The sequence below is a fragment of the Pteronotus mesoamericanus genome, unplaced genomic scaffold, assembly GCF_021234165.1.
Source record: "Pteronotus mesoamericanus isolate MK-2021 breed Mesoamerican mustached bat unplaced genomic scaffold, CSHL_Meso_final contig_245, whole genome shotgun sequence".
Classification (NCBI taxonomy): domain Eukaryota; kingdom Metazoa; phylum Chordata; class Mammalia; order Chiroptera; family Mormoopidae; genus Pteronotus; species Pteronotus mesoamericanus.
Genome location: NW_026555103.1, coordinates 97,407 through 125,023, shown reverse-complemented (window position 1 = coordinate 125,023; position 27,617 = coordinate 97,407). Strand labels below are relative to the sequence as shown.

General features: G+C 41.6%; 1 protein-coding gene across 1 annotated transcript; it reads left to right on the top strand.

Annotated features, from left to right (window-relative positions):
- The first annotated feature begins 7,726 nt into the window (after positions 1 to 7,726).
- On the top strand, positions 7,727 to 11,795 carry LOC129070085 (probable cystatin-15). The gene is made up of 3 exons (XM_054572887.1): positions 7,727 to 7,951; positions 10,564 to 10,674; positions 11,715 to 11,795. Exons 1-3 carry the CDS (start codon positions 7,757 to 7,759, stop codon positions 11,793 to 11,795), a joined length of 387 nt encoding a protein of 128 aa, XP_054428862.1. The 5' UTR covers positions 7,727 to 7,756.
- Positions 11,796 to 27,617: the final 15,822 nt, after the last annotated feature.

Here is a 27,617-nt window from a genome sequence, read left to right as displayed (position 1 = left end):
GCAGAGGCTTCTCCTTGAAGTGCAGTTTGAGTGAGACCCCTGTGCAGAAATGGCTGGTAGGATCTGTTTTTCTTCTATCCTTGTTAGCTAGCAGGAGCCCTTCTTAGTTGGTGTCTTTTTTTTCAGGGTTCACAAGAGCAAGGAGTGTTACTTGGGATAAAAAGTTATAGTTCATAACAATATGGTTGACTGCCAAAAATGCATAAGTCCTATTTGTAAAAGCACTTGATGACAGAGTTTCAAAATATATTAAAGAAGCCCTGGCTAGTGTGGCTCAGTGGATTGAGTGCTGTCCTGTGAACCAAAGGGTTGTTGGTTTGATTTCCAGTCAGGATCCATGCCTGGGCTGCAGGCCAGATCCCTAGTAGGGGGCACGTGAGAGGCAACCACACATTGATGTTTCTCTCCTTCTCTTTCTTTATCCCTTTTGCTCTCTCTAAAAAATTAATAAATAAATAAAATATTTTTAAAAAGGCAAAAAAATACGTTACACAGGAATCACGAGACGAAGAAATAGACAAGTTCTCAATAATGATTACAGTGAGAGATTTTTAACACATCTCTCAGTAACTGAGAGAAAACAAGACCCAAATCCAAACCTAAGCAAAACAAAAGTAAAAAAGAGTAAATATATGGAAGGTTTGAACAAAATGATGAACTGAATTATATAGATATCAAACTGCACCTAAAGAATGTAGAATACATATTTTTTTCCAAGGACATATAGAATACTGGTCATATTATGGTCAATAAAACAAATCTCAACATGTTTCAAAGAAGAGAAATAATAAAAAGGACCTTCTTTAACTATAGTGAAATTGAGCTGGAAATTAATAAAAGAAAAGATAATCAGAAAAAGCAACTATGTTTAGAAATTAAACAATACAGCTCTAATAGCCCACCAGTCAAGAAAGTAGTGGCCATAGAAATGAAGAGAGTCTAGCCAGCCAAGATGGAGGAGTAGGCAGATACAATTTACCTTCTTGCACAACCAAGAGAAGGACAACAACAAATTTAAAAACAAAAAAATAACCAGAATTGCCATAAAATTGAACTGTATGGAAGTCTGACAGTCAAGGAGTTAAAGAAGAAACATTCATCCTGACCAGTAGTAGGGGTGGAGAAGGGCAGTCAGGGCAGAGAGGGTGGGAAGTGAGGCAGTGGCTGCTGGACTGGGAAGACCCACATTTGTGTGCAGATAAATCAGGAGGAACAGCCGGGGAGAGACACAGACTGCGCAACTCAGGGTTCCAGTGAGGGAAAGGAAAGTCTCAAAACCTCTGTCTATAAAAATTTGTGGAGGTTGCGGTGGTGGGAGAAAATCCCAGCCTCACAGGAGAGTCCATTGGAGAGACCCACAGGGTCTTAGAACATAAACAAACAAACCCACCCAGGAATCAGCACAAGAAGGGCACCATTTGCTTGTGGGTAGCAGGGAAGTGACTGAGAGCCAGGGGAGAGCCAAGCAAGTGTCATTTTTCCCTCTTGGACCCCTCCCACACCCATAGTATCACAACACAGCAATGTGAGTTACCCTGCCCTGGTAAATACCTAAGGCTCTGCCGCTTCCAATGGAACAGGCATGCTGAGGCGAAGAAATAATGGCCCAAATGAAAGAACAGATCAAAGCTCTAAAAACAGAACTAAGCACTGAAGAGATAGCCAACCTATCAGATGCACAGTTCAAAACACTGGTAATCAGAATGCTCACAGAAATGATTGAGTATGGTCAGAAAATGGAAGAAAAAGTGAAGGCTATGCAAAGTGAAATAAAGAAGAATACACAGGGAACCAACAATGAAGGGAAGGAAACCGGGATTCAAATCAATGATTTGGAACAGAAGGAAGGAAACATTCAACCAGATATAATGAAGAAAAAAGAATTTAAAAAAATGAGGAGAGGCTTAGGAACCTCTGGGACAACCATGAATGTTCCAAATTTTCAATCATAGGGATGCCAGAAGGAGAAGCAGAGGAGCAAGAAAGTGAAACCTTATTTGAAAAAATGAAGAACTTCCCAAATCTGGCCGAAGAAATAGACCTCCAGGAGATCCAGGAAGCTCAGAGAGTCCCAAAGAAGTTGGACCCAAGGAAGCACACACCAAGGCACATATAATTATATTACCCAAGATTAAAGGTAAGGAGAGAATATTAAAAGCAGCAAGAGAGGAAGAGACAGGAGTTCCCATAAGACTATCAGATGATTTCTCAAAAGAAAACTTGCAGGCAAAAGAAGGATGGAAAGAAGTAATCAAAGTCATGAAAGGCAAGGACCTACATCCAAGATTGCTCTATCCAGCAAAGCGATCATTCAGAATGGAAGGGCAGATAAAGTGCTTCCCAGATAAGGTAAAGTTAAAGGAGTTCATCATCACCAAGCCCTTATTATATGAAATGTTAAAGGGACTTATCTAAGAAAAAGAAGATCACAAACTATGACAGCAAAATGACAACACACGCACAACTATCAACAACTGACACTTAAAAAAAACCAAACAAACTAAGCAAACAACTAGAGTAGGAACAGAATCACAGAAATGGAGATCAGAGGGGAGGGGGAGGTGAGGTAATAGAGGAAAATGTACAGGGAATAAGAAACATAAATAGTAGGTACAAAATAGACAGGAGGAAGGTAAGAATAACATAGGAAATGGAGAAGCCAAAGAACTTATATGTATGACCTATGAACAAAGGGGATGGGAAATGCTGTTGCAGGGTGTACAGGGAGGAGGAGAATAAAAGGGAGGCAAAATGGGACAACTAGAATAGCAAAATCAATAAAATATTATTAAAGTAGTGGCTGTAAAAATGAAAACACGGTTTGAAGTGAGGGGAAATGAATCATAAGCGTATCAGACTAAAAGGATGAAGACTCAGTAGAGTGAGGACCATGGTGAAGACAGCCCCTCATAGACAACCCTTCCCCCACTGATAGTTGCACATCCTATACTCCCTTGGGCTCAGCTAGTGGGGTGGACTCCAGCCAAGGTCACAGGAAGGCTTGGCCAATGTCTCCTCTCCCCAGGAACACGCTTACCAGAGTTCCCAGGAATTGGTGCAGTTCTTGCCTGCACTGTCTTTAGTAAGAAAAAGGCAGACTCAAGACGCTGCAGGAATGGGGCTGCAGCAGTTAGAGGGACCCCCTCAGGATACAGTTCAGGCAAGAAACCCTAGAGATGTTCAGGGAACAGAGAATATTGCATGTATGTCTCTCTGCATCTGGGGTTTTTGTGACTAGAGGTAATAAATGTGAACCCCTGCTTAGCCTTCCATTTGATGATAATAGGAAGGATAAGGCAGAGTGATGGAGGAAGAACTGAAGTACCAATTGAATGGGGAGGTCATCATATCAGGGCCTCCTGGGGGAGGGCTGTGTAGACAGATTCCCCATATCCTACACCTGGGCACCCAGCTTTTGCACACAGGCACCAGCAAAATTTCCAGAATTCTCCTTTGTTTCTGGAGTTCATTGTTTTGGGTACTCATGTCTGGACCATCCAAAAAAATCTGCCTTTAGGTAGACATTAGGAAGAACCATGATAACTTCATGGCAGCCGTGGCAGAAGACACACAACACACAGCTTGCTGGAGGTACAGTGAGCCTGACAAAAGGTAAGTGGTAATCATTCTGTCTATGTCCAGATTCTGGTTCCTCATGAAGAGCACTGAGCCAAGTGTCATGTTGGCAAGCCCCTGAACACAGGGTACCACTTCTGGACAGACTGTGGAACAGACAGACAGCAGGGTAGGCCTCATCTGTACAGGGGCACTGGAAGGTTCTAGGTCAATTCAGAGACAGAGACATGTTCATGTCTGCACTGATTTTTGGTTATATTTCTTTTTGTATCTGAGTTGTTCCCTAGTTTTCATAAACCACAATTTAAGGAAACAAAATCATGACTTCTAATAAATTATTTTTTTAAAACCCTCCCCCAAGGACATGTTTATAGATTTCAGAGAGACAGAAAGGGAGGGAAGGATGGAGGGAGAGAGAAAGGGGAGGGAGGAGAGAGAGACAGAGTCAGCAATGTGAGAAACATCACTCGGTTGCCTCCTACAAATAAATCAAGGAGGATGAACCTTCAAACTAGGTATCTGACTCACCTAGATATAGAACCACAACTTTTGGTGTATAGGATGATGCACCAACAAATTGAGCCACTGATGAAGGCTTTAATAACTTCCATGCCCAGAATCTGATCTCCCATGAACAGCCCAGAGCCAGGTGCCATGTTGGCGGGGATTTGATGTGCAGGGTCCCACCTCTGACTGCACTCTGGAAGAGACGGACAAGAGGGTGGGCCTCACCTGCACAGGGGCACCAGCTTCCCTCAGTCTTTCCCATTTCCTGGCATCAGCCTCTTTTCTCATGTTGCATCTCAGCCTTGTACCTGGGGAGGCCACACAGACCCCTTGGACACCAACACTGTTGCCCCTGCCCCAGACGCTGAACCGATCCTAGCTCAGGGTCTGCTGACTGTTCAGGGGGCATGGATGTACACGAGTGTCTGTGTGTCTGTGTGTCGTTGGTGTGTGGCCAGGCACAAGTGGGTATCATGTCAGCTGCAGGAATTCCTGAGCCCCAAACAAATTAACTTTCTAAACAATTCCAGGTCAGTCCAGTGAGAGAGGTATGTTCCTGCTTGCACTGATTTTTGGCTAGATTTCTCTCTGTGTTTGAGTTCTTCCCTAGTTCTCATGGACCTCTACTTAAGAAAATGAAATCATAACTTTGAAATCTTCTAATAGAAGCCTAATAAACAAACAAACATCTCCTGATTCATAAATATCACCTCAATGAATGCAAAATGACCCTTTTGTGCAGCCAGCTCCCACCGAAAGAGACAGTGCTTCCAGCTCCCTGAGCCCCCCAAAGGAATATTGCAGCTCTGATGTCTAGTTAGAAGAGAAACGTGCTTGCTCTTCTAATCTCTATGGAAGTAATAATTCAGTGTGTTCTCCTGGTGTCTGGCTGTGCTCACGCATAGGACTGGTAGATGGGTCATGTGTCAGATGTGGCTGCAGCATATGCAGGCTCATTGTTGTGGAGCTTTCAATCCTGTGAATGTGTCCCCCACTCCATGTTCATGGCACTCTTGATGTGATGACCCAGAATCAGACATCAGGAGAAGTGTGGCAGGGGAGATTCTAATTTTGGGTACACATATGGACATCTTTTTGTAAGAGAAATAGAGAATATTAAGGAATGAGTGAGATAATAAATAAATGAAAAAATGACAAAAGTAAGAAAAAGTGCACCTCTGTGTATTGTCATTTATATGCATGCACCTGCACATTCACATCTTTTGCCCACTTTTCTACTTGATTACCTGTATATTACTCAGTTCAAAGTAAGTATTTCACAGCGGTTTCTACAATTTCTTCTTGACAGCAGTTTACTTGGATTTATTTAATGGACTTGGAGATGGGCCGCACAATTTGTAAAAAACATGATGAAGACATTGACAACTGCCCTTTGCAAGAAGGCCCACGCAAGAAAAAGGTTTGAGAATAAAAGCAACCCAAAGCATCAAGAACCTTCTGGGAATGAAAAACAGTATTAAGGAAAGCCTATGAGAGGAGGCTTAGGAAAGTCTTCAGGAACACTCGTTGGGCAGACTGAGAGTCCTGGACCCTCTCCCCCTAGGCCTCAGGGACACTCTTGGGGAAGAATGACCCTCTCCCACCAGGTCCCAGGGCTCCCACCTGAAGGGGGAAGGTGGTCATTCTAAGTAGAGCTGCTCCCAACAGAGCAGTGAGCCGAGCCCTGTGCTCCCAGCCTGGCTGACCAGACACACCCTGACCATACTCAGCTGCCTTTCCTCCCTAAATGGAGTCCTACCCTTGGGTCTCAGCCTCAAAGTTTCCTGAACCTCGGGGTTCAGGCAGGTGCTCTTTTCCCTGCGGTCCTCACTCTTTCTTTGCTCATATTCTTCCAGATCCTAGACTGTTTATTCACTCTGGTCATCCCACCTCTCCCTCTGGTCTCCTGGGTGGCAAGGACATGCTCCATCAGTCCAAGCTCTTGTTCACTTTCCTATGAGACGACATCTGTTCCATGGGACTCAGACCTTGGGGATGGGCTTCAGTTAGTGTTACACCATCAGTGGGGCTGGTCTCCCCCCTACTACCCCAGTCTTGGCAGGGGGCCAGCATCCACTTGGGGGGGGTGGTTTGTGATTTCTGCTGAGTGGGTGGATGTCCACATGGCTCATCTCCTGAGCAGTGTGCTGGCTTCCTAGAATTGACAGGGCAGAGGCTATTCATGCATCATCAGGTGCACTGGGAGACCCCTCAGAGTCGGGTGCTGGCCCCATCAGCCATCCTCTCAGGAGCCCCTGAGCTCAAGAGAGCAGACTCAGGTAACCTCTGCCTATCATCGTGGTGGAGCCTTGAGCTTTCTAAGTCCTAACCAGGCCACTGTTTGTGTGTTTCTTTTCTTTCGTAGTTTTAAATGAATCTTGAGCTTCTATTAATTTCTTCATGCTAAGTGCTCTCATGTGTTACCTTGTTCTGAATTTATGTCTTGCAATTACATTTTTCAGGTGGACTGCACTTTTGTGGTGGATGCCCGACCATGGATTTCCCAGTTCACCCTTCTGAACAGCACCTGTGTGCAGAAATAGGTGGGGAAGGAGCTCCTGGCTTCTCACAGGAGAAGATTCTTTTCCTCTAGAGAGCGACAGTTTGTCTGTAGTTAGGTCTGTGAAGCACCAGGGGAATTAAAGATATCTCAGAGCACTTTCTGGACCCCTGTCAGTCTTGCATTCTCCTGGATTGATTATTTTCCACGGAAGTCTCTGCCAGTGACATGTAGTAGAGAATTTATCATTATAATTGTTCTTACCTTGGCTGCAGGTGCACAGTGCTGAGTGAATCAAACTCCCCAGTTCATGTGAGGCTGCCCCCATTGGTCCTTGTAGAGTCTCACTGGTTTGTTTGTGTTCTTATTTGTCCATCCATCCATCCATCCATCCATCCATCCATCCATCCATCTGTTTATTTATTTATTCTCCAATTGATTAATGCCCCTCTTCCATTTCATTCATAGGAATGCAGACAATTTTCCCAGCGAAAAGCCTCCTGTGTCTCCTCTGCTTACTTATCTATGACCATGCTCACTGTGGGGTTGCCCTTCTGGAGGTATAAGCCCACCCCGGGATAATAAAAATACCTCTCTGTACTGCCAAGCATGGGAAGGCCTCATGGGCACTTCGGTCCTCAGGTGCTAGAAGTAGTATAGAAGATTGTGTCCCCACCCAGATACTGACCCTTCTGATGCTTCCTTTGGTTGTGGGCTGCAGTCAATGTCAGGAGTTTCCTGTGGTTGTGGGCTGCAGTCAACGTCAGGAGTTGACCTGGTTTTTAGATGAAATCCTCAGGACCCAGGGCTAAGCCATATTTCTAAGAGCTCCTGTGACTTTGTTATGCCCATGGTATACTGCTGTGAGGGCAAGCAAGGTGGACCTGGGCTAGGGCAGGAAAAGGTAGCCCTGGAAACATGTAGGGAACAGATCATGTGGCATAAATATCTCTGGGTTCAAGGATTATGTGACAAGGGGTTGAAAAATGTTCTGCCTCTGTTTGGTGATGACAAGGCAGGAAGTGAGGAGGAGGAGCTGGACAAGGTGCCAATCAGCAGCTCAGGAATTCTGGAGGGCAGGGCTGCGTGGGATTACAGTTATAGAAGCAGTCCCACAGCAGCTGCTACACAACACTTGTGTGCTGCTGGTCTCCAGGGCTGACACCATATAGCATGTTCCTGAAGGTGCGTCTGCTTCTGGGGCTCATTGTACTTGGGTCTCCTGTCTGCAATTCCAGCTTTGTGGACATTAGTAAGAGCACACGTTTCTTTGCCATGTGTGTGGAGTTTGCGATGTTTCAGTTCAACCAAGCTCACGTGGATGATTATGCTTACAAGCTGCTGTGGGTGGGAAGAAGCCAGCAAAAGGTAAATAGTGCCTCCCCCTCCCTGAGGCTTTAGGTTGGTCCTGAAACCAGGCCTGGGTGGGGTGGGCATAAGGGGTGAATCCTTGGTCTTCAGAAAAGAAAGGACTTTTTTGTTGTTTTCAGTAAATATTTTTTAAAATATAAAGTATCAATTAGAAGTGCTTCAAGTTTCTATTTTGTTTCCTTAATGAGTGAAACCCCTGAAAAACAGAGAAGGAAAAACAGTAGAAAGGAAAGCACCAGTGTCAGAGATTTAGCTGCAGTGTGAAAGAGAGAAAACCCACCTCTCAAGTGAAGTAGCTGAGAGAAGCAAGGACTGCAGAGACTGACAGATAATGAGAAAGGCAAAGAGAAGTGGTAGCTGGAAGGCCTAACTTCAGGCTATGGCCAGGCTTCTGGGAGACTCCCTGTACTGATCAGTGGGCAGAATGCTGAGATGTTTCCTGCTTGAAGTCCGCAGGCCTTGAGCTTGCAGACACTGTGGGTCCAGGCCTGGGTGGAAGGCAGCAGAGAAGATAGACAGACGTGTTCTCATGAGACTGATGCTGGTGAAATAGTGGAAGGATAGGATAAGAGTTGTTCGTGCAGGGACCCAGGGCTATAGGGAGGCAAGGTATGTGCAGGGGGGAGGTGGGTCAGAGAGGGACTCTCTCTGATGCGCACTCCTCGAAGGACCTGGTCACATGGTGGAGGTTTAGGGACAAGAAGGGGAGGCAGCCAAAAAGAGGTCCATGGATCAGGACAAGCCACAGGTGTCCTGGGGAATTGCCTAAAAGTTTCTGGACCTGTGTCACAGAGGAAAAATGTGCAGAGGGAGGTGGGTCTGGGGCATCTTCAGAGCCACAGGTAAGGAGTTAGGACATTATTTTCAGAGTAATGGGGACCCATGGAAGGAAGTCATTCAGATCCTTTAGCAATATCTCTCTGAAGGTTGTGGGCATAGTGGGTTCCACAGCCTGGGGGCAAGCTGAGACCATGAGGTAGAGATGGTCTCCTGGTCACCAGGAGGTAGAAGCAGTGCTGGCTTCTGGGTATGCTTAAAGGTGGATGTGGGGTGCACTGATGTGAGGTATGGGAGAAATGGTGAGGTCAGTGGCAGACCCAAGGTGTTAGCCTTTGAGCACATAGGTGGACAGTGATTCTATCACTGAAAAGACAATGTGGTAAGGTTGTGAGGAGACATGAAACAATCTAGGCAGAACATATGATATTCAGTATTCCTGACCAGCTATGGAAGGTCAAGGAGGCAATGAATTACAGGGTTTTAAGGGTAGGAAGTAGTTGGGCCTTAACTAAATGTAGATGTCATTAGTATCTGGTTTATGCAAACCTTCCCACTGATACTTATTCTTACCAATTCCCGCTTCCTTTGAATTGAATGGTGCTGTCCTCAAGTCATTCTGTCCATGCCCAGAATCTGATCTCCCATGAACAGCCCAGAGCCAGGTGCCATGTTGGCGGGGATTTGATGTGCAGGGTCCCACCTCTGACTGCACTCTGGAAGAGACGGACAAGAGGGTGGGCCTCACCTGCACAGGGGCACCAGCTTCCCTCAGTCTTTCCCATTTCCTGGCATCAGCCTCTTTTCTCATGTTGCATCTCAGCCTTGTACCTGGGGAGGCCACACAGACCCCTTGGACACCAACACTGTTGCCCCTGCCCCAGACGCTGAACCGATCCTAGCTCAGGGTCTGCTGACTGTTCAGGGGGCATGGATGTACACGAGTGTCTGTGTGTCTGTGTGTCGTTGGTGTGTGGCCAGGCACAAGTGGGTATCATGTCAGCTGCAGGAATTCCTGAGCCCCAAACAAATTAACTTTCTAAACAATTCCAGGTCAGTCCAGTGAGAGAGGTATGTTCCTGCTTGCACTGATTTTTGGCTAGATTTCTCTCTGTGTTTGAGTTCTTCCCTAGTTCTCATGGACCTCTACTTAAGAAAATGAAATCATAACTTTGAAATCTTCTAATAGAAGCCTAATAAACAAACAAACATCTCCTGATTCATAAATATCACCTCAATGAATGCAAAATGACCCTTTTGTGCAGCCAGCTCCCACCGAAAGAGACAGTGCTTCCAGCTCCCTGAGCCCCCCAAAGGAATATTGCAGCTCTGATGTCTAGTTAGAAGAGAAACGTGCTTGCTCTTCTAATCTCTATGGAAGTAATAATTCAGTGTGTTCTCCTGGTGTCTGGCTGTGCTCACGCATAGGACTGGTAGATGGGTCATGTGTCAGATGTGGCTGCAGCATATGCAGGCTCATTGTTGTGGAGCTTTCAATCCTGTGAATGTGTCCCCCACTCCATGTTCATGGCACTCTTGATGTGATGACCCAGAATCAGACATCAGGAGAAGTGTGGCAGGGGAGATTCTAATTTTGGGTACACATATGGACATCTTTTTGTAAGAGAAATAGAGAATATTAAGGAATGAGTGAGATAATAAATAAATGAAAAAATGACAAAAGTAAGAAAAAGTGCACCTCTGTGTATTGTCATTTATATGCATGCACCTGCACATTCACATCTTTTGCCCACTTTTCTACTTGATTACCTGTATATTACTCAGTTCAAAGTAAGTATTTCACAGCGGTTTCTACAATTTCTTCTTGACAGCAGTTTACTTGGATTTATTTAATGGACTTGGAGATGGGCCGCACAATTTGTAAAAAACATGATGAAGACATTGACAACTGCCCTTTGCAAGAAGGCCCACGCAAGAAAAAGGTTTGAGAATAAAAGCAACCCAAAGCATCAAGAACCTTCTGGGAATGAAAAACAGTATTAAGGAAAGCCTATGAGAGGAGGCTTAGGAAAGTCTTCAGGAACACTCGTTGGGCAGACTGAGAGTCCTGGACCCTCTCCCCCTAGGCCTCAGGGACACTCTTGGGGAAGAATGACCCTCTCCCACCAGGTCCCAGGGCTCCCACCTGAAGGGGGAAGGTGGTCATTCTAAGTAGAGCTGCTCCCAACAGAGCAGTGAGCCGAGCCCTGTGCTCCCAGCCTGGCTGACCAGACACACCCTGACCATACTCAGCTGCCTTTCCTCCCTAAATGGAGTCCTACCCTTGGGTCTCAGCCTCAAAGTTTCCTGAACCTCGGGGTTCAGGCAGGTGCTCTTTTCCCTGCGGTCCTCACTCTTTCTTTGCTCATATTCTTCCAGATCCTAGACTGTTTATTCACTCTGGTCATCCCACCTCTCCCTCTGGTCTCCTGGGTGGCAAGGACATGCTCCATCAGTCCAAGCTCTTGTTCACTTTCCTATGAGACGACATCTGTTCCATGGGACTCAGACCTTGGGGATGGGCTTCAGTTAGTGTTACACCATCAGTGGGGCTGGTCTCCCCCTACTACCCCAGTCTTGGCAGGGGGCCAGCATCCACTTGGGGGGGTGGTTTGTGATTTCTGCTGAGTGGGTGGATGTCCACATGGCTCATCTCCTGAGCAGTGTGCTGGCTTCCTAGAATTGACAGGGCAGAGGCTATTCATGCATCATCAGGTGCACTGGGAGACCCCTCAGAGTCGGGTGCTGGCCCCATCAGCCATCCTCTCAGGAGCCCCTGAGCTCAAGAGAGCAGACTCAGGTAACCTCTGCCTATCATCGTGGTGGAGCCTTGAGCTTTCTAAGTCCTAACCAGGCCACTGTTTGTGTGTTTCTTTTCTTTCGTAGTTTTAAATGAATCTTGAGCTTCTATTAATTTCTTCATGCTAAGTGCTCTCATGTGTTACCTTGTTCTGAATTTATGTCTTGCAATTACATTTTTCAGGTGGACTGCACTTTTGTGGTGGATGCCCGACCATGGATTTCCCAGTTCACCCTTCTGAACAGCACCTGTGTGCAGAAATAGGTGGGGAAGGAGCTCCTGGCTTCTCACAGGAGAAGATTCTTTTCCTCTAGAGAGCGACAGTTTGTCTGTAGTTAGGTCTGTGAAGCACCAGGGGAATTAAAGATATCTCAGAGCACTTTCTGGACCCCTGTCAGTCTTGCATTCTCCTGGATTGATTATTTTCCACGGAAGTCTCTGCCAGTGACATGTAGTAGAGAATTTATCATTATAATTGTTCTTACCTTGGCTGCAGGTGCACAGTGCTGAGTGAATCAAACTCCCCAGTTCATGTGAGGCTGCCCCCATTGGTCCTTGTAGAGTCTCACTGGTTTGTTTGTGTTCTTATTTGTCCATCCATCCATCCATCCATCCATCCATCTGTTTATTTATTTATTCTCCAATTGATTAATGCCCCTCTTCCATTTCATTCATAGGAATGCAGACAATTTTTTCATCCCTGCTCAAGTCAATGGGTGTTATTCTTTTGGTTGTGGGTCATGCCTAATCATAGGGATGGGAGGTAGATGACTGAAGTTGACTGAAAGCCCTGTCTTCCATGTATACTGATTGGGGCATTTACACAAGGAGATGCGTAATTAACAAGAACATCTTTTCATGTTCTCTGAAGAGGTCTATGTATGGCAGGTCCAGCCACTACATCTCCACTTGCTCCCTGATGCCTGTATTTCTCCATTTGGGCCTACTGTGACCTTCAGGGCTATTAACACTAATCACTTTCTCTGGGGCATGTGCTGCAGCCACTGACACCCACCTTGATGAACAACCCTCTCTTGGTAATTCCTGGTGGGGAGCAGCCCTGTAGAAACAGATATATGGAGGACATGGGAGGAGGTGGGGCATGTGTGGGACAGAGACACAGTGGCAATTTCATCTGGAGGATTACTTCACAATGGAAGTGCTGATGGGACTTCCCTCATCCCTCCTGGGTTTCTGGGAACTCTGGTTTAATTGGCCCCTAGTCAAAAAGCTGGCTATTTCCTGGCCATCCCACTCCCATGAAGTGGTTATAAAGGCTGATGGCACCAGATTTCCACAGATATTTGGGGATAGCTCCAGTGCAGTCAAAAACAGTGACCTGGGTAAGCTTTGGCTTTTGACCAATCTGTGTGTAGAGTTATTACATCTGCCCACACTTCAATAGGGGTATATATAAACTTACAAGGCAGGTGCTTAATCAGCAAAGCTAGCATATTGCCCACACTTGCATATGATGGCAAGGTTTCTAGCAGCTGAGCCATTGTTCATGGGTCAAGGACAGCTAGACCCTTCTTGAGTGCCAGTTGACGTTCCTCACTCAGGTTGGAATTACCTTCACCTCTGACTCCCCATTTACATCATAAAGACCTGGTGTCCTGCTCTTTTTCACAATATTTCAGTTGTTTCCTATCTGAATTTGTATGAAAACACCACTGGTTTTGTTTTACAAATTTCCTAGAGACTAGGCCATAACTGTCTATTTCTCCTATAGAAGAATTTTTGTGACCTGACCTCAGAAATATGTAAAGTCCCCAGGAAATTGACACTTGTGGCAAAGTTTATAAAATGGTTTTCTAAATAACTCCAATATTTAGAAATTTTGTAGGTTGCAGTTAGTGTATTTTTTTTGTGACCTATGTCTTTTCTCTGATTCCTGCTCTCACAGAATGAGATTAAAAACATCCCCATTCACTGAGTTAATGCCCACAGGTCTTTGGTAATGTTGGCACATTTTATGCCTGACACCACTGTCATTGAACCCACATTAGTAGTTTTTTTAATGATGCATCACTCACTAATCTCTATCAGAAACAGGAGCAACCTATCTTGTGTCACTGCATCCTGGAGAGATTCTCCAGAGTCAGTCCAGTCACTAGTTGTCCCAAATCAAAAGGGAGTAAAAGTATACTTGAAAATTATCATATAAGCACATAATATGAAAATTGTCACTTATTTTAGAAATTCTTGATTTCCATAAAACCCAGACTTTTTTGGAATTATCTGGCTTGATATATTGGAATACATTTGCTGAAATTGGGGCTTAACCAAAGTATTAGTAGTGGAGTCTTTGAAGGAAGATGTATAGGCAGAGGGTAGGATTTGGAGGAGAAATAGGAGAACGATGCTCCCCACAAGTTGGGTCTAGTGAATTTTGAGTGATGAATTTATCTCCATGAATCCTTACCACCAGCCCTTTTACATTTCTATATCAGGACACCAGCAACTAGTCTCATGGTTCCTTGCTGTGGTTTTCTGAAATTGAGCTCAGGGTCAACTGAGTTCAGCACCAACTAAGTTCAGCACCCTTATCACCAGTTTCCCTTTTAACTCTGTGGTTTCTAAGCATAAAGATTCTTTGTTATTATCAAAGAAATAAAGGCTTAGAAACACTTACAATTAACCACTTGTTATTTTCTTTTTATAATGCTTTCCAAATATTATTTTCAGAACAAAATTATACCATCAGTTGATCAACCAGCAAATCAATGTCTCAAACTATGGCATTTGTTAGGATGAGCCTCTCATCCCTCTCTCCAACTGCCCCACACTCAGGTGCCACCTCTCAGCATCTGCCCCAATGTATTCCCAGAACTCCATGAACCATGTACCATCTCCTCTTCTAGTTTTCTTACTGTACCCCATTTTCAGACTTTGCTACTCATTAAATGATGACACCTATTATACCTGAAATTGCTTATATTTTTCATAGACTTGTTCTATGGTTTACATTCTGTGCCTAGTTTTTAAATAAATATAAAATATTATTCAAATCATACAAAGCTTCAAATCAGTTCTATATTTTTAAAACATAGCATTTCCATCACACAGTCAAAAACAGAAAAAAAAAAGACAAGACATGGTAGGGCAGAAAAAAGATAACTAATAGAAACAAACCTGAGAGCTCTCTAGACAGTGTGGTTATCAGATATGGACTTTAACATATTCAAGATGAGTTGGTTCAATTCAAAGATGAATAATACTTGGAAAGAAGTTGAAACTATCATAAAAAATAAAAGGAAAGTCCTAGGGCTGAAAAATACAATAACTGAAATGCATAATGAGATTGAAAGGTCAGCTGAAGGGAGAATTAGACAACAGGATGCAGGACAGAGAAGATGGTGCAAGATGAAAAGCATGAGAAGATCAATGTGAGATCTGCCCCATAGTAATATTTGAAAATTGAAAACCTGAGTTATCTAGAACCGACCAAATACATCAAAACATTGTTTTCAGCAGTACTACAAACCTCAAGCAAGATAAAAAAAACAAACCCACAACTGAGCATGAGCTAAAAATAAAAATTAAGGAGAAAAGTCTTAAAATCAGTCAGAGGTAAAAAAAGATGTTTTATCTTAAAATAAGCAAATATCAAGCTTTCAGCCACCCTCAGATAGGAAAAAATAACAATCAAAATGCATTGTCATGCATCTTCTAAGTAATTCTTTAACCAGTAAATATATCTCAGAAATGCATATAAAGCAGAGTAATTTTAAACAAACAAAATGGAGTATAGTTGTTACCAGTAGAATTGTTCTAAAATAAATACTAAAATAAATTTTTGGGGAAGAAGGAAAAGAATCCTAGATGGAAAAATTGTATGGTAGGAAGAAAAGAAGAACACTTCAAAGAATAAATATTTGGATAAATACAGATGATATATGGACTGTAAAAAATGATATCTTATTGAAGACTGTAAAATACATATAGAATTAGTAAACATGAACATCATAAGAGAAAACTTGGAGAAGAGTAAATGTAGCTAGAATGATGTAAATGAACTGAATGCTCTAATTAAAAGGCATATCTATAGGAATTTACAAAAAACAAACAAGGCATATTTAGTTTACTTTTTGAAAAACATAAGAAAACAAAACAAAAAGAACACACATCCTAGCCCTTGCTGGTGTGATTCACTGGACTGAGTGCCAGCCAGCAAAGCAAGGGGTCATTGGTTTGATTCCTGGTCAGGGCACATGGCTGGGTTGTGGGCCATGTCCCCAGTAGCGGGCGTGAGAAGCAACCACACATTGATGTTGCTCTCCATCTGTTTCTCCCTCCCTTCCCCTCTAAAAATAAATAAATAAAATCTAAAGAATAAAAATAAAAATCATCTTAAATAGAGGAAGACAGATTTTGGAAAAATAAAGATGAACTAAAGTACACTATGCCAACACTAACCAAGAAATGTCAGTATAACAGTACTAATATCTCATAAAATTTACTCTAAGACAAGAAGCATTGTTTGAAATTCAGGGAGCTATTTTACTAATGAAAATATTCACCTGTCTCAAAATAGTTAAAGCAAAAACAGAAATTAAAAAATCAAATTGACAATCACAGTGAAAGTATAAAACATACTTTTCAGAAACTGGTAAATCCAACCTGACAGAATATATCAGACAAAGTTTTAAACTCTGACACAGAAGTTCTGAATAACATAATATCAAATCGTCTTGAATCACTGAAACACTGAATATGAATACATGGTCTTTTCAAGTGCACAAAAAATTTCCAGAATTGATTAATTGTATGACACAAAGTAATTCCCAACAAAATTCACAGATCGGATACCATGCAGACTGTACCATTACCACAGTGAAATTAAGGTAGAAATCAATAAGCCAACACTATTTAAGAGACTCCTCAAGCTCAGAAGAAGCCTCTTCCTTTCTGTAAACCCTTCTTATCTCCTAAATTGGCTCTCTCCTTGCAAAAGATTGAAAAGGATGGGGTTGAAGGGTGTGCTGCTAAGGGGGAGAACATTTTGGGGGTTCCTTTTGGCGGAGTCTGGCTCAGGCCAAAATCTTATGTGTAACTTTTCAGGTCCGACATATCAGACAGTGCAGCAAGGACTCACAGCTCTCTCCACCCATGAAGGAAATACTCAACAGCTGAGGGAGGGAAGGAGGGAGGGGGCAAGGGAAAGTGGTGAGGGGGAGGCAGAGACAAATGTATTTGAAAAAATAAATTAAAATAAAATTAAAAAAAATACTTTTCACTTGAATAAAGAGTGGATGGGTACCTTAAAAAAAAAAAAAAAAGAAACACTACTTAGGGGGGACCTCTTAAGGAGGAGAGGCACTCAAAGAGACTTTTATCCACCTGACTCAGTTCTCAGTATTTTTCCACTCCCAGACCTTTCCCCTTGCCATACCCAGGGACCCTGATCCTCTCTTCTTTGTCTTCTTCCCATTCATACATATATTTATTAATTTTCTTTTCTTTTCACACCTACTCCAGTGTTACCTGCTCCTTTTCTTCTTAGGCACCCATTCTTATACCTTTTATGTGTATATTTATGCTAGTGTTCCTGAAGAATCCTTAGTATTGTTTTATGTTCACAATATTTATGTAATTGTGTAATTATACACCTTGAATTTATTTTTCCAGTTAACATTGTCTTTTGAAAGATCTATTCTTATTTCTCTGTTCTTATTTCTATTCTTATTCTATTCTTATTTCTACTCTAGCTTCTAACTCCTGTGCAGTACTTATGGAGGAATGTCCAACCATTTTACCTACCACTTTCTTTCATCCCTAAATTCCTTTTTACTCCTTGCTGCCAAATTCACTGCAATGAACTTGTACATTTAGATCCCTTTTGTACATCCTAAGAAATTGTTTCAACTGTTATTCAAGAATGGGCTTGCTGTGTCTCAGGGTGTGCAAGCCTTCAATTTGCCTTCCAGAATGGAGGCACCACTTCTCATCCCCACCAGCTGTGAAGGAGGCTTCCTTTGCTCCCATGACCAATCTCAACTAGCTTTCAGTTTTAAGAGCCTAGTAGGTGAAAAGGATAACCTATTTCACCAATGATAGATTTTTTTTATATTTTATTTTTTTAATTTATAAATCATGTTTATTCTATTACAGTTGTCTCAATTTTTCCCACTTTACCCCCTCCTCCTATTGCTCCCACCCCCCACTCCCACAGTCAATTCCCATTTTGTTGTCCATGTACATGGGTCATTCATACATGTTCCTTGTCTAGTCCATCTCCCTTCTTTCCACCATTGTCCTCTTTCCCCTCCCCTCTGGTTACTTTCAGTCTGCTCCATGTTTCCATGCCTGTGATTTATTTTGTTCATTAGTTTATTTTGTTGAATAAAGTACACTTATAGGTGAGATCATATGGTATTTGTCTTTCATCAACTGGCTTATTTCACTTAGCTTAATATTCTCCAGTTCATCCATGTTGTCACAAAAGGTAGCAGTTCCATCTCTCTCTCTCTCTTTCGTTCTTAAATACAGATTGATTTTATTTTTTCTAAATGTCAAAGTTAATTATATTAAAAAAACTTAAAACCCTTATAAAGTCTCAGCAATTACACCAACATGAAACCAGCACAGAAATAATCAACTAGATCAATGAAATATAATGAACATTCTAGAGACAAAATGTATATATCTGTCTAACAATATATGATTAAGTGGATATTTCAAATCTATGGGTAAAATAAGGCTTATTCAACAGATAAGGTGCATGGACCACTATTACTTGAAATAAAACAAATATAGAGCCCCTATTTCACACATTATATAAGAAATATTCAGGTGAGTTAAAAATCAATATGTAGAATCCTAGGAGTTTTAGAAGAAAATAGAACTAATATTTTTCATGGCCCAAAGTAAAATATTCAAACCCAGAAGCTATAAATATTGACAATATGATTATATTAAACATTTAACTATATAATAATATACATATAAAAAAAGTTAAAGGACCAGGAATAGAATAGAAAAGTATTTGCAACACATCTGAAACATGGTAAATAGATTTTTTTTGAAAGTTCTACAAACATTTAATCAATAAATGGATAAAGACTACCAAAAAGTCATTTAAAGCTTGTTTTTAAAAAATAATAGAAATAGGCAAAAAATATACAAAAACAGGTTTAGTTTCAGTAAATAATAAAGGAACAATTAAAATAACATTATTGTCACAATCAGATTAATGAGTATTAAAAACATTGGTAATATCAAGTATTGGCAAGTCTGAAAGGAATTGGGTATTCATAGAAACTTTTTCTTCATCTTCAAGCAGTTCCTTTAGCATATTTTGCAGTGCTGGTTTGGTGGAGGTGTATTCTTTTAACCTTCTTTTGTGTGGGAAACTCTTTATTTTGCCTTCTATTTTAATTGAGAGCCTTGCTGGGTAGAGCAGTCTTGGTTGCAGGCCTTTGCTTTTCATGACTTGGAATATTTCTTACCATTCCCTTCTGGCTTGTAGTGTTTCTGTTGAGAAGTCAGATGCTAGCTGTATCGGGGCTCCCTTATATGTTACTACCTCTTTCTCCCTTTCTGCCTTTAGGATTCTCTGTTTGTCTTTGATATTTGCCATTTTAATGATGATGTGTCTTGGAGTGGGCCTCATTGGGTTCTTATTGAATGGGACCCTCTGTGCTTCCTGGATTTGTGTGACTTTTTCTCTACTCCAATAGGGAAGTTTTTCATCATGACTTTTTCAAACAGGTTCTCTATCCCTTCCTCATCCTCTCCTTCTCGTATCCCTATTATATGGATGTTATGATGTTTCAGGTTGTTCTGCATTTACCTCAATGCCTCTTCATTCTTTCTGAGTCTTTTTTGATTTTCTTGCTCTTTCTGGGAGCTTTTTTCTACCTTATCCTCCAGCTCACTGATTCAGTCTCAGCTTTATCTAGCCTGCTTTTGATTCCTTCTACTGTGTTCTTCAACTCAGAAATGGTATCCTTCATGTCCTCTTGTCTCGTAATGATAGTTTCTATGTCTTTTTTTCTTGCTTATATAGTTTGCAGTAAGTTCCTCATAGTTTCCCTATAGTTTTTGATAATTCTCTCTGAGCTCACTGAACTCACTGAGCTTCCTTAGAACTGCTGTTCTGAACCCAACATCTGATAGTTTACTTGTCTCTATTTCATTGAGTTCTCTTTGTGGGAAGTCCTCCTTTCCCTTTGATTGGGGCATATTTCTTTGCCTTCCCATTATTTGTGAGACTCCTCTCTTTTGCTTCTGCTTCTTAAATTGATGTGTCTTGGTTTCCTGACTTTGTGGTGTGAACTTCTATGGTTGGAGACCGCTGTTTTTACTTTCTGGATCTGCCTCTGATGATGTCAGATGTTGACCCTGTCTGACCTTAGGCAGTCTGTTTGAGACTTCCAGTAATCTATTGTTTGTGGCTGTCTCCTTCAGCTGTTAATCTAGTCTCTCTGGACTCAGCAGGCCACCTTAGGCAGCTCAGGGCAGGGCAGAGTCCCTCCTGGGGGCAGGGTTATTGGGTCTTCTCACACTGCTGCTGTATAGGGGAGGAGTCCGGACTGGGATCCCACCAGCTACTCTCTTCGTTCTCTCCCCAAAGCCTCTGTCCCCAGTCTCTCCTCAAGTGTTGCTAGACCCACCCGTGCTCCCTTTCATCAAGGATTTACTGTCTGTGGATACCTCTCTGCACACAGCAGGCAGCTTAGACAGCATGAGGTGGGGTGGAATCCCACCTGGGGGCGGGGCTATTGGGTCCTTTGATGCAGGTGCCTCTCAGGGGGCATGGTCTCTGCCTGAGTAAGATGGTTGCAGTGTTCTGGGGCACAAGTCAGCACTGAGATCCCACTGGCTACTCTTGTAGTTCTCTCCCCAAAGCCTCCTTCCCCAGTCTCTCCTCAGGTGTCTCCAGCCCACTCTGTCCCCACCTTTGCTGGAGATCGGGGTAAGTGGCTGAAAGTAAAAATTTATATGTTGGCCCTTTTAGTAGGTTCTTTATGTCTCCAGCTACCTGTCTCTGGCAGAGAGCAACCCTGCTGCTTTATGCAGCTGGTTGTTTTCTGTGTACTTTTTTGGCTCTGGTGGTTTAGGCTAGAGACCTCCGCTTTTGGTTGAGACCCTGCTCTTCTCAAGGGGATCCTACTGGCTATTTCTACGTCCTTCTGGTGTTGTTGCCTGTCGGTGCCCCACCTGTCTTTCTGAGTCTCTACCGCACTCCTTACACGTTATATTGCACTAAAGCCAATTCTGTTTCTGAGGTTACAGGGTTCCTTTATTACTATTGTTCAGTTGTTTGTTCCAGGTGATTTCTCCACAATTTAGTTGTAATTTCAGGTTGGTACTGGGAGGATGTCATTGTGACTTCCACTCACTCCTCCACTATCTTGATTCTCTGATTTAAAAATTAAAGAAATTAAAAAAAACTTATCAAACAATGAAAATTAAAAATATTTAAAAACAGTATAGAAAAAAAAAAGATATTGTAGCCATCCAAACTTGTAGGAGTGGGTGGAAACATGATGATGTGGATGGGGCTAGTTCCACACCCACATATGGTGGATAAAAACTCAGGAGGGATAAATCAGGAGTCAGGAGTCCCAGCCTCACACCAGGCATCCTAGTCCAGGACCCCAGTACCAGGAACAGAAGTCCTAGTAACATTTGTGTGGAAAAACCAGCAGGGATTGATACTGTGAAAGAAACTGCTGTATTTCCAAGCAGTTTCTCTTAAAGGACCCAAACATGGACTTACTCAGACTTACTTCCTCTGAACCCCAGCAGTGGGATAGTAGCTTGAAAGACATCAGTGACACATGGGGAGGAATCAAAGTGTCTGGCAGCAAGGTAAGAACTAGGGGATAGCTTTCTCCCAGGAAATTGGTGAGTATGTAAACAGCATGAAAGAGATCCAGTCAGAAATGAAGGATACACAAATTTAAATAAAGAACAATTTATAAGGAATGAACAGTAGAGTGGATGAAGCTGAGAATCAAAGCAATGATATGGAACAAGAAGAAAAAAATCAGAACAAGAAGAAGAAAAAGGAATTAAAAACATGAGAATAATATAAGGAGCCTCTGAGACAACTTCAAATGTTCCAACATTTGCATCATATGGGTGCCAGAAGGAGAAGACAAAATGCAATAAATTGGAAATCTACTTCAAAAAAATAATAAAAGAAATCTCCCTAATTTGGTGAAGGAAATAGATATGCAAGTCCAGGAAGCACACAGAGTCTCAAGAAAGATGGGTGCCAAGAGGCCCGCTCCAAGACACATCATAATTAAAGTGCCAAAGGTTAAAGGTAAAGAGAGAACCTTAAAAGCATCAAGAGAAAATCAGTTAGTTACCTATAGGGGAGTTCCTATAAGACTGTTGGCTGATTTCTCAAAAGAAACTTTGCAGGCTGTAAGGGATTGGCAAGAAACATTCAAAGCCAAGATTACTCCACCCAGTGAAGCTATCATTTAGAATCCAAGGGCATATAAAGAGCTTCCCAGACAAGAAAAAATTAAAGGAGTTCATCATCACAAAACCATTATTATATGAATTGTTAAAGGGACTTATTTAAGAAAAGGAAGATTAAAACTATGAACAATAAAATAGCAATAAACACATACCTATCAACAATTGTATCTAAAAACAAACTAAGCAAATAAGAAGAACAGACAGAATGATGGATGTGGAGGGTGTTTTGATGGTTGCCAAATGGGAGGGGTGTTTAGGGGACTGGGTGAAGAGGCCAGGTGATTATGAAGTACAAATTGATAATCACAGAATAGTCATGGGGTTGTAAAGTACAGTACAGGAAATGAAATAGCCAAGGAATTTATACGCATGACCCATGGACATGAAAAAAACTTTGGGGATTGCCTAAGGGATTGAGGGATGCTGGGAGGAGGGGGACAAAGGGGAAAAATGGGGACAACTGTAAAATGATAAATAAATAATAAATAAATTATAATTTTAAAAAGTAAAAAAGAATAAACCAATAATAAATGCATCAATGACTGGAACAGCAGGTTGATCTCTCTCTTCCTGCCTCTCTCTTTCTCTCTGGTATTAATAAATATAAATTAAAACAAAAATAAACAAAAAAATCCATCATGGTTACCTGTTCCAGTCAATATGGAGAAGTAGAGGAACACTACACTCTCACTCTCCCATGACCACATAAAAATTCCAGCTAGATTATAGAATAATCAAACTGAGAAACACATGAAGACTAACTGAACAGAAATTTGGTAACTAATGATATTTAAAGAAAAAGACACATGGAGTCTGTTAGGAGGAGGAGAAATGCAAAACTGGCTGACCTCACACCCAGTTGAGAATAAGGAGGGATATCTCTGCTTCAGAGGTCCTCCCTGAGGAGCGAGGTGCATAAGCCCTATACTGTACTCCTATCCTGGAACATTGGTGCAGGGAAGTGGAGCCACCACTTCACAATACCTGGCTGTGAAAATCAGCAGATATTCTGTCTGTTCAAGTGATAAGGAAGGTTGCCGGGAAACCCATACATCCTCCTGTAAATCTCATGCCCAGACTCACTTGCTCACAGGCACTGTGATCTGGTGAAGAAATCATGGATTGGGGGTCCCAGAGACATACAGAGAGAAATTGAGTTGTATGGCTTCAGGGAGCAGGCTGGAGAAACAGTTGCCATTGTTCCACTGTTGAGCCCTCCTTCCACAGAGCTGATAGGTGGATCCATCTTTCCTGTGTTAAGCCCTCCATGAGCACAAATTTTAATCTGCATTAGCCTGGTAAACTCCACCTAACTCTATCCAATTGACTTCCAGAGACCCCAAATCAAACAGAAGCTATATCTGCAGCAGACAGCCAGCTGAGGACTGAGCTCTCTTTCTTAAAAAACTCTCAAAGGTCTGCAGGGCACAGATGGATGGCTGCTGGCATTGTTGTGCTTAGTGCCTTTTCCTAAAAGGACCCGGGATCAGCACTGGCGTCAAATCTGAATCTGCATTAACCTGGTGAATACCACTGGCCCCACTCTGGTGACTCATTTAGAACCTGCCTCACCCAACTCATATACTGCCTGAGGCTCTTTCAGTGGCTGAGTATTATGAGCAGTCAGCAAGCATAGAAAGTTTCAGGGTGCCATGTGCATTTTGCTGAGCTGCCCCAGGCTCAGTGCTGGTAACAACCGGACTCAGTTCACAGCATGGCCTCTCCCATGTACCTCCAATTTTAGCTCAGGCATCTACCAACTGTGTAATACTTTGTAACTTTTACCTTGTAGCTCTGAGCCTGTCACAGGTTTGGCTAATCTTGGCCTTCACAGAAGCCCCTCCTAAGAGTCCACAGAACCAACACACTTGGTGGCCAGCTTCAGTCTGCCACAGAGCACCACACAATTAACTCCACATGCAGCATACTCAATAACTGGTTTTGGCAGGCACCAGAGCTCACTGTGGCAAATCCCACTCTCTGAGGTCAGCCTCTAAATAGCAGGTCATACATGGTGGTCATGGCCAATCCTCATAGGCTGTCAACTGAGGATCAGTCTCATCCACAGATATGTCAACATCAATTAAAACTCAATTACAAAAGGAGAGTGCACACAACTCACACAAAGGACATTCATAGAATACCCATCTCAGGTGGCCAAGGACCCTGCACTACTGGATCCAACAGGATATGTACTAAATAAGGTCACCCTGCCAAGATGTGGCAGATCTTTTTTAAATTTTTTTACATTTTTTATTGTTCAAATACATTTTTCTCCATTTTCCCGCCATGAAAATGTGCCACCCACCCCCACTTCCCACCCTCAATCCTCCAATTTTTTGTTTTGTGCAGGAGTCATTTTATACTTGATCCTTGATTAGATCCTTTGCTCTTAGACCCATTACCATCTTCCCTCCTTCTCTCTTGTTATTGTCCATTTGTTTTTTCTTTCAAAGTTGCTGGTTATATTTCTCTTGCTTGTTTGTTTTGTTGATTAGGTTCCATTTATAGGTGAGATCACAGGGTATTTTATTTGTCTTTCACCACTTGGCTTATTTTGCTTAGCTTTGCCTATTGGCTTATTCTCCAGTTCCATCCATGCTGTCATGAAGGGTAGTAGCTCTTTCTTCCTTTCTGCTGTATAGTATTCCATTATATAAATGTACCATAGATTTTTGATTCACTCATTTATTGATGGACACTTAGGTTGCTTCCAAAACTTGGCTATTGTAAATTGTGATGTATGAACATTGGGGTGCATAGATTCTTTTGAATTGGTGTTTTGGGATTCTTAGGGAATAGTCCCAGAAGTGGAATAGCTGGGTCAAAAAGCAGTTCCATTTTTAGCTTTTTGGGAAAATTCCACACTGTTTTCCACAGTGGCTGCACCAGTCTGAATTCCTACCAACAGTATACTAGGGTTCCCTTTTCTCCACAACCTCATCAGCACGTGTTTGTTTATGATGGCCATTCTGAATTGTGTGAAGTGGTATCTCATTGTGGCTATAATTTGCATTTCTCTGATGGCTAGTGATGCTGAGCATCCTTTCATATGTCTCTGGGCCCTGTGTATGTCCTCTTTAGAGAAGTGTCTGTTCAAGTCCTTTGCCCATTTTTTAATTGGATCATTTGTCTTCTTGGAGTGGAGTCATCTGAGTTCTTTATATATTTTGGAGATCAAACTCCTGTCTGAGGTATCATTTGCAAATATATTTTCCCATAGGGTTGGTTGTTCCCCTTTTCATTTTGCTGATGTTTTCTTTAGCCATGTAGAAGCTTCTTATTTTGATGAAGTCCCATTTGTTTATTTTTCCTTTATGTCCCTTGCTCTAGGGGACATATCACAGAAAATATTGCTGTGTGGAATACCTGTCTATGTTTTCCTCTAGGACTTTTATGGTGTCATGACTTATATTTAAGTATTTTCTCCACCTTGAGTTTATTTTTGTGTATGGCATAAATTCATGGTTGAATTTCAATTTTTTGCAGGTAGAGGTCCAGCTCTCCCAATATCATTTGTTGAAGAGGCTATTTTTACTCCATTTTAAACTTCTGCCACCTTTGTCAAATATTAGTTTACCACAGAGACATGGGTTTATTTCTGGGTTCTCTATTTCATTCCATTAACCTATATGTTGATTCTTATGCCAGTTTCAGACTCTTGATTACAGTGGCCTTGTAATGTAGCTTGATGTCAGGTATTGTGACCCCTCCTAGTTTGTTTTTCTTTCTCAAAATTGCTGCAGCTATTTGGGGTCATTTATGGTTCCATACAAATTTTTGAAATGTTCGTTCTATGTGAAATATGTCATTAGTGTTTTAATAGGGATTGAGTTGAATCTATAAATTGCTTTGGGAAGTATGTACATTTTGATGTTATTTCTTCCAATCCATGAACATGGTATATGCTTTCATTTATTTGTGTCATCCTTAATTTCTTTCTTCAGTGTTATGTAGTTTTCTGAGTACAGGTTTTTACTGCTTTGGTTAAGTTTATTCCTAAGTATTTTATTTTTCTTGTTGCTATAGCAAAGGGGATTTTTTCCCCCCTGATTTCTGATTCTGATATTTCATTGTGGGTGCACAGAAATGCCTTCGATTTCGGAATATTGACTTTGTATCCAGCCATTTTGCCAAATTCACTTATTAGGTACGATAGATTTTTGGTGGAGTCTATGGGGTTTTCTGTGTAGACTATCATGTCAGCTGCAAACAATGATAGTTTTACTTCCTCCTTTTTAATTTAGATGCTCTTTACTACTTTTTATTGCTTGATCAGCATGACTAGGACTTCCAATACTACATTGAATAGAAGTGGTGAAAGTGGACAACCTTGTCTTGTCCCCAATCTTAGTGGGAAAGCTTTTAGTTTTTGCCTATTGAGTATGATGTGTCTGTAGGTTTTTCATATATGGCCTTTATTATTTTGAGTTGTGTCCCTTTTTCTCCCACTTTGCTGAGTGTTTTTATCATAAGTGCAAGATGTACCTTCTCAACTGCTTTTTCTACATCTACTGATATAATCATGTGGGTTTTGTCTTTCTTTTTGTTTATGTGATGTGTTGCATTTATTGATTTGTAAATATTGAACCATCCTTGCAACCCTGGGATGAATATCATTTTATCATGGTGAATGATCTTTTTAATGTATTGCTGGATGCTTTTTGCTAATATTTTGTTGAGGATTTTAGTGTCTGTGTTCATCAGCGATATTGGCATGTAGTTTTCTTTCTTAGTTGTGTCTTTCTCTGGTATTGGGATTAGGATGATGCTGGCCTCATAAAAAGAGTTTGGGAGTCTTCCTTGTATTTCGATTTTTTGGAGTCATCTGAGAAGGATGCGGTTAGCTTTTCCTTAATTGTTTTGTACAATTCTCCTGTGAAACCCTGCAGTCCAGGGCTTTTTTGGTGCTGGGAGTTTTTTGATTACTGCTTCAGTTTCACCAACTGTTATGGGTCTGTTCAGGCTTTCTGCTTCTTCTTCATTTAGTGTTAGGTTAAATTTTTCTAGAAATTTGTCCATTTCATCAAGGTTTTCAAATTTCTTGGTATATGATTCTTCATAGTAATTTCTTACAATCCTTTGTATTTCTCTGGTATCAGTTGTTATTTCTCCTCTTTCATTTCTGATATTATTTATTTGTGTCTTCTCCAATTTTTTTCTTGATGAGTCTGCTTAAAGGCTTGTCAATTTTGTTTATCTTTTCAAAGAACCATCTCCTGGATTGGTTGATCCTTTACATTGTTTTTTCATCTATATGTCATTCAATTCTTCTCTGATCTTAATTATTTCCTTCCATCTACTTGCCCTGGGCTTTGTTTGTTATTGTTTCTCCAGTTCTTGAAGATGTAAGGTTATGTCATTTATTTGAAATGTTTTTATCCTTTTTAGGTAGGTCTGTATTGCTATGAAGTTCCCTCTCAGGACTGCCTTCTCTGTGTCCCATAGGTTTTGGACTGTTGTGTGTTCATTTTCATTTGTTTCCAGAGACTTTTTGATTTCTTCTTTGATCTTGTTATTGGCCCATTCATTGTTTAGTAGCATGCAATTCAGTCTCCATGAGTTTGAATGTTTTTGAGTTTTTCCTTGAGGTTGGTTTCTAGTTTCAAGCACTTATGATCTGAGAAAATGTTTGTAATTATT

Excerpts from the sequence above, each read along its gene's own strand:
- LOC129070085 (XM_054572887.1), top strand. The coding sequence starts at position 7,757 with ATGTTCCTGAAGGTGCGTCTGCTTCTGGGGCTCATTGTACTTGGGTCT. Across the intron at positions 7,952-10,563 it reads TGGGAAGAAGCCAGCAAAAG|CAGTTTACTTGGATTTATTT; the intron begins GTAAATAGTGCC and ends TCTTCTTGACAG. Across the intron at positions 10,675-11,714 it reads AAGGCCCACGCAAGAAAAAG|GTGGACTGCACTTTTGTGGT; the intron begins GTTTGAGAATAA and ends TACATTTTTCAG.